This window comes from Pecten maximus, unplaced genomic scaffold (genome assembly GCF_902652985.1).
Source record: "Pecten maximus unplaced genomic scaffold, xPecMax1.1, whole genome shotgun sequence".
Classification (NCBI taxonomy): domain Eukaryota; kingdom Metazoa; phylum Mollusca; class Bivalvia; order Pectinida; family Pectinidae; genus Pecten; species Pecten maximus.
Window position 1 is genome coordinate 8,705 of NW_022983037.1, and position 8,083 is coordinate 16,787.

Here is an 8,083-nt window from a genome sequence, read left to right on the forward strand (position 1 = left end):
AATTGTGATAGCTAAAACCTGGTAGCTCTTTGATTTTGTCAAATAATTTTCCATCTTCTACTTTTTTTTGTAATAAGTTAAGAAATTAATTTAATTTTAAAAGATACAAAAAAAAATGCATGACACCCAAAGCAACATAATTTTACTTAATGCAACATAATAATTGACAATATTTTAGCTTAAATTTGTCAGAACAGCTTTCTTGCATATTGTTTTCTTTGGTGCATAAAAGTGAAGGGTTTAAATATATTTGAAAACTTATTTCAGATATTTATTAATGCAAAAGATGATATAATTTGACACTGTCCTAAGAACCATCTCAATAAAGGGCAGGTCAGAGACTTTAATTTCAAAATTTAAAGCATTAGAATATAAATATTTCATTAGAAATATGAAAAAAAAACTTCTATTACTGAAAAAGAATTGTTCAATATACCAGAGACATATATACATGTCTCTGAATATACTGCTAGTGTGTACTGAAGTACGTGTACAGTAGTTCCTTGAAAGTTCGTGTCATCGTAAGCTAATATGTATGAGATATGATTCTCGAAACGTCGTTGCTCCTCAACATAAACAAATATCAGCTGATCAAGACATCAAAGCATCAACTAACGACACAGTAATTTCATTAAACAAACAAACAATAAAAATTAAATATTACATATTTAAACGTCGCCTGTCTCTAAAACGTTAATGAACACGTAACATTTACACTAGGCCTACTGCCAGTACTGGAAGCCTACGACTCGGTAGGCTACGAGTTTAACGTCACAGGACCCCATTTGGTACAATTTTTACACATTTATTCTAATATAAAAAATACTCACGTGAGAATTTCAAATTAATGTTGATATTTTACTAAGACAACCTTTAGTACTTCCAGCTGCATGATCAAAAAATAAATAGTACGTGATAGCTATTTATAGATCCGCTTTTTTTGTGTTACGTAACTTCCGGTCTGGAGCATGCAGAGAGGACCCCATTTGGTACAAAGTGGTGAGACATCGATTTTTTCAATTATTTCCAAAAATATCATCAATAATGTGAGCGATTGCGATGGTAATACATATATTATTACTTATTACATCAGTATTTTTCCAAAATATCAGTCATTCGTGTATAAATACCATAGCTGGAAATACAAATATCCCGGCCCGTATTTCCCGTATTTTTTTCCATTGAGCTCGAGTCCACGTGGTTTCATTGAACGATATTTTGTGACAAATATCATAAATGCACATGTATGTAAAGTGGTTTCACAACTTACTATAAGTGACAATACATTATACTTCTTTTAGGATGATGAAAATTGCATAATTTTTTTTTTATAAATAATAGATTACTAAATTAGAATATTGAAATAACGGGCACTTGTCGCTGTCAAGAGGTATGTAGAATGGTCCTGCTGCTATATATATCCAGTGAGGACATTCCTACTAGCCGTCGGGCAGCTCAGATGTATGTCTACAGGAGACATATTGAACCACAGGGACATTACAATATAATATCAAAAGTATGCATAAAATGTATAGGGGTCATATCTGATCAGTTTAAAGTTATGAACATGTTACATTGAGTATCATTGTCCCTGTGATTGAACAGTTATAATATAACATAACAAAAACACAAAGTTTGTTTCATGTTGGTGACTATTACTGGCAGTATCATTTATTAATTTTGCTTCCTTTTGTTTATTTTTTCCCGGGGTAATTAGGGAAATGAAATATTACAAGAAAAACCTTTAAAATGACAACAAATTTATTTTAATCAATCAATCAATTAAAACACTCTTGATGGAAAGTCAGGAAACCTTATTTAAAATTGAATATTCAAAACATGATGACATTAGCACAAGTGTTATTCTCGCAACATAACACGAGTAAGATTTAACAAGATATCACAGTTCATGTAAAAATGTCAACAAATTAATTTGAATATAATTAGATTGATCACTTACATCATATAGGAAGTTAGGATGAAATGAAAGATATTGAATTGTTGAATAAATGTACTAGTAATTCTCACAGGTGTGACTAAAGAAATAGTTATAATACTATTGTAATGTACATGTATATATAGATTATATGCTAAAACACTAATATAGTGTGAGTTAAGAACATTCAATCAACAGAAGTGAAATTAAAAGTTAACCGTATTGTTTCTCAACTTGCAGGGCACATTTGACAACACCAGGATGAATCTGATGCCTTCCTCATTTCAAATGTACGGTACACTCTGGGTGGCAAACAATATGCATGAAACGACTTTTTACAGAAGTAGCATGTCATCCAATATATTTCTTCCTCTATCGGAGAAAGAAGTTGGTGATACTTGACATATAAGCATGCCGTGTCCCTCTGGGGTTGTACGATCCTGGTCAAGAGCCTTGTCAAGTGTTGGAAATACAATGTAGCTCAATATCTGACTGAACACAAGTACTGTGACTGGTGTCCTGACTAACAGCTGAGAATGGCTCAACATCAACATTCATGCTCTTCATGATTGAGGCAGTCCTGGTGAAACCAGCGGCCACATTAGTTACCAGCGTATCTAACCCAAAGGATATCTTCCTCCTCATCATTACATCGATCCCTGATGTTGCAAATTTTGCATGTAAATATTTCTTCTGCAAGTTCACTGCATTTGTTCTGTAGATGAAAGATTAAATTATGAGTTAAACCATAGCCGTGTTGTTATTTGTGTGTAAAAAGCTTCTAACTAACAAAACAGAGCCTTTACTGCTCAATTCCCCCGGCAGTAATGCTAACTTTTTTTTATGTTCCTGTTACCTGTAACAATCAAAAGTAATTACAAGAGAGTGACCGATCGCCATCTGCAGAGGTGTTTTTTTCCTCAACCCCACTGGTGACAGCTAGCCATTCAACCATGGCCTAGACAACAAGAATGGTCAGGTAGTAATGAAATCATTATTAAGACCAACAAAAGGGGATAAAGCAATAGTTATGTCAGTCATAATTGGTTTACTTACAAAAACAACCGAATGTAAATCTGACAGAACAGCAGGAGAGTTCCGAGTGTCTTTGTATACACTTTAGTTATTGACTATTGGCTTACTATAAATTATTAAAACTATCAACTTCTGAAGTTCAGTGTTTATTTCAGATAAATAATTGAAAATTAATTAGGCATTTGTCTTTTATTCATTTGTTTTATTGTTTAAATATAATAAATCAGGAGATATATATGGTAGTGTACAGTAGTCAGATTTGGTTTGTTTCTTGGTTTATAAGGGAGATAACTTGTTGAACATCTATATGAAGGACACCTCTCTATAAAGGACACTTGTCTCTTAGGTGTCCTTTATACACAGGTTCGACTTGTACATTGGGTTTTCATTCATTAAAACTAATAATAAATACTATGTTAGAATATGTTGCATACTCCGGCAAGATCTTGTTCAATATAATATGTTGATCAATTTTATCACTTAGCCGGCCTGCTCATGCATCTGTTATAGTCATTCCATAAGTAAGGACATACAGACTGAAACAAAAGGGTGGGCTTGGCATTTTATAAATGGGGTCTTTTTCAGATAAAAAAAAATTAGGTTCATGAGAATAATTTGAATGGAAAAAAAAATTGGGATTCCCAGAGTGTTTTAGGTGTTAATAATCTGCTTGGAGGGAATGGGTGAATGTAAAAAAATATATATGTATTCATGTCATAAATATTATATTAATTTGTATTTATTTTTTCTTCATGATGATAATGATAATGTATATCATTGAAGGGAAATGGTGAATTACTTTTTCTCAAATGTCCAGAGAGAATATTTCCCATTTATGTATGTTAAAAGTATTAGAAGGATTATTATAAATTTAATTATTGATTGAATTATTTCGCTTCAGTGTTCAGTGAATGCCCCTTTATGTTAAGTATTCATAGTAAAAGGGAAATAACTCTTAATAAAGGCCTTAAAAAATCCGGACTTATCGTTGATCAAGCACCTGTGAGAGTGTATTAGAGATCAACTTCCGACATGCGCACAAATAGTTTTACTGCAATGGCGAAGCGGGGGAAGTTCGAATTGCAGGTACAGCACACTGAAAATGAGTGCATGTTCACTTTATAAGGCAAGTACCTGTGTAATACGACCAACGAAGACTTTTAGGACTATAAGAAATCATTTGGAGTGATAAATGTGCCGGAAAACATTTCAAAAGTTGATATAACACTGTCGTCGAAAGGCAAAACTTTGCACAAAACTGATGTTTTCCTATAACTTACCCATTTCAATATCTTGTATTAAGCAAGCTGGATCGCTGCATACCTCAAAATTGACGTTGAAATGACCGTTTATGTTTACATTATGACGCCATGAAATCTTGGGTCATGGAATGGACATGCGAGGATTTAGGAGCTATTTTATCAAATTTTGTACCAAATGGGGTCTTGTACCAAATGGGGTCCTGTGACGTTAGATTTGTTATCGAAAAGAATTGAACGCTGGTCTGGGTTGACGATGAATACTGATCCTGGAAAGCAACAAATATGGTCATAGTAGAACAACTATAATCTCCAATGTCACTTTTAATATGACATAATATTAAAAAGTCCTGGTCCTGACGGGAAAATGTAATACAACTCACTTAGAATGCAGCTGAAGCCTGGGGTTAAACGAGTAAGCGGCGTGAAGTCCCCGGTGTTGTTCCATCCGGAACTCCTCGGAGAATCATTTCAGCGATAATACCCGATGAGTTCAGGATGGCGTTATCTATAGTTGTCCTTTATATATGCGGTCAAGCCGACCAAACCAAGTGTGTTAATAATTTCTATTAAATATAAACTTCATACGTCAATTTTAACGGACCTGTTGATGTTAATGCAGGCTTTAAAACACATCATCAAGATGACTCGCGCAAAACAAATATAAAACCAGTTGATTCGTAATGAATGTAATGCTGATAACTATGTATGCCGACCCGGTCCATCTGTTCTACCGTGCTAAACGGAAAGGAAACACCCGGTCTTGCGTCATCAAAACAGGCAGGAAAATACCCCAGTCGAATGGAAAAATACTGAGAAGGTCGAAAAAATAGGCCATTTTCAAAACAATCTTGTAACCGTTCTGCTAAAGATATCGAAAAACTAAACAGACTGTTTTCTTCAGGAAACATTTATCTCTTTGTATGTGCATTGTATATATCTCTGGATTTTTTTCTGAATTTTGAGGGCGATTTAAACAGAACCTCTTAGTCAAAGTGACGATTTTGGCATGTTTGACCCAAAATATCTCATAAATACGAATTTCCACAGGGATACCAGATACATCCAGACCTAGATCGAGCCGAGTTTTACAATGGTTCAACAGCCCATCAAAATTGTATGTGCCATTTTTTCCGCTCCCAAATCGCTACAATAGCCGGCAAAAATCGCGAATTAGCTCATACTATCATTACGTTCCGTAAGGAACGATAACTCTAATGAGTTATCGCCCCTCACTACACTTCATTCTTTATTTTACGGGCTTCGTAATTTAGAGTATCTGGATTTATCTGAAAACAATCTCGATGTTTCTTCATTCGACACTACAACTTTTCATATCTTGGAAAAACTTAAATATTTAAACATTCAACGAAATCATTTCCACTTGACGAAACTATATCCGCAATATGCATTTGCTCACATGTCACAACTGGAGACTCTTATTATAGATATTTTTGAAGGATTCCGATTCGGAAGTGGATTTTTGAATTTAACCAAACTGCATAGAATAGAATTTAATTATGTTAGTGAAGAACGGGTGTCATTTCGAAATTCATCTTTTCTCGGACTTAAGAACTCAAATATCTCGTGTTTAGATATCTCTGTGCGGATGAAAAAAATTGAGATCGATTGCTTGTCTCCGTTTAACAGACTAACATCGCTTAGTTTGAGTTCAGAACAAACCATACCAATAAACGTTCTTCTGAGAGCACTTTATGGATTGCGGGGAAGAACAATGGAATCAGTGACACTGCATACAAACGATGTTTTATTTAACGGAATGATCCATTTGACGGACTCGGATTTTTCCTACCTGTGTACTATCTGTATAAAAAAGCTTAATTTAACTCGAAATTCTATAGGAACAATACCAGTGTCGTCGATTGTGTCGTGGACTAAAAGACCGTGCCTGGAGATGTTAGACTTATCAAGAAACATATTTTATTCTCCTGTAATTTTAGTACTTATTAATTTATTTCCATCTATTAGGTATGTGGATCTATCATACATGGGTGAGAGACCGATGAGGAAACGTGACATTCCGTTTAATCGACAAACTGTCTTTTTCATACCAAGAAATCTTCGTTATCTTAACGTGACGCATTGTCCCATAGACGGAGCTCTGATGAATTTTTCAATATCAACTGAAAATAATCTACATGTTCTCGACCTAAGTAACCCTACCCGAACTCCGCGGTGTTCCTACGGATTCTTCACAGGGTTGATACACCTCACGGAATTGGACATATCAGGCTTTGAATGTTCAACGCCATATCTTGAACCACTCACAGAAATGCATAACTTGACACGTTTTGGGGCCAGTCACTGTAGCCTTGGTGACAGTTTTACTGCAAATACTACTTTATTCAAAGGATTGTACAATTTGACATCTGTTGATATTTCGTCAAATAATATAAAGACACTTAACATTCAGTTATTTGAGGATCAAAAGGATTCCCTTCATACCCTAGTCCTAGCCCAGAATAACATGGAAAGACTTCCGACTGGATTACTTCAAAGCCTCAGTGTGTTGGAAATACTTGACATGAGCAAAAATCTCATAACCACACTGACAATATCAGAATATGTTGCTCTTAATGAAATGCAAATGAGAACAGAACAGTTCAGGATTAATCTTTCCGGAAATCGTCTAGTTTGCAGCTGTGACAATGTGGATTTCATTTCGTGGATAGAAACTACACGGGCTATTTATAACAAGGAGGAACTTGTTTGTTCGGTTCCAGGAGGAACGCAAATGAGGATTGAAGAATTCCTTGAAACGTTTGATCAATTTCAGGAAAATTGTGTCTCCCAATTCTGGTTGATCGTCTCCGTTACACTTTGTGTTCTTTTGATTGTGTTAGGTATTGCATCTCGGGAATCATGGCGGCGCAGTGTTTGGCTGCGAGTCAGGTGCCGAGAGCCATCTGCATATGATAAATATCCTTACGACATTTTTATATCTTACAGTGACGAAGATTCTGGCTGGGTAGCAAACACATTTGCCCAATGGCTAAATGAAAACGGAATCCAATACTGCTTAGATGAAAAGAGCTTTATTCCAGGGCGTGACATAGCTGATAACATTATGGACGCCATAGATAGTTCGCGTCGAACTGTTTTCGTTGTAAGCAGTTCATATTTTGAACGTGAGTGGACGATGTTTACGATGAAATTAGCCAGTGTTTATTCATTTCGCGTAGGTCGAGAGAACATGAATATTGTGATTTTGTTAAACGATATCAAACGGAGTGAATTTCCAAAGCTCATGCGTAAGAACTGGGATGTCATTCGTCCTTTAAATTTGCCAAAGGAAAGTAGGAAAGATCGAGAAAGAAACATCACTGCACAGCAGGTGTTTTGGAAAAGATTGTTAAAACGCATTCAGTCATAGGTATTAGCCTCGTCTGTCAATACATTAAATATATGATCTTGTCTCATCATATCAAACTATTGTGTATTATATTACTTATATTATGAGATACCGATTGAACCATCCCAAGATAGATCTTCGGACGATTTTAGTTCTTAGGATAAAAACGAGATCCCAGAGGGATCTTGGCACCCAACATTGAATGATCTTTAGAAATAGCGATAACAAACTTCAATTGTCAAAATCCAAGATTGCTGCCTGTCGGCCATGCTGTTTTCCGACTGGTCCCAAAATGCAATATGCACAATAACGGACCATGGGAAACCTATATATGAAATTTGAGAAAGATCCCTTCACTACATTCTGAGAAATAGCGATAACAAACTTCAATTGTCAAAATCCAAGATGGCTGCCTGTCGGCCATGTTGTTTTCCGATTGGTCTCGAAATGCAATATGCATAACAAGGCACCAAGAGGAAC

General features: G+C 35.3%; 1 protein-coding gene and 1 long non-coding RNA gene across 2 annotated transcripts; both read left to right on the forward strand.

Annotated features, from left to right (window-relative positions):
* Nucleotides 1-767: 767 nt before the first annotated feature.
* On the forward strand, nucleotides 768-2,687 carry LOC117321327. Its single transcript, XR_004531315.1, has 2 exons — nucleotides 768-999; nucleotides 2,177-2,687. It is a non-coding gene; the product is annotated as an uncharacterized LOC117321327 (long non-coding RNA).
* A 2,780-nt stretch (nucleotides 2,688-5,467) lies between these two features.
* On the forward strand, nucleotides 5,468-7,760 carry LOC117321328 (toll-like receptor 4; the record flags this gene model as incomplete). The annotated part of the gene is made up of 1 exon (XM_033875784.1): nucleotides 5,468-7,760. A coding segment is annotated over one exon (2,157 nt), but the record flags the coding sequence as incomplete, so codon positions are not given.
* Between the last annotated feature and the right edge of the window lie 323 nt (nucleotides 7,761-8,083).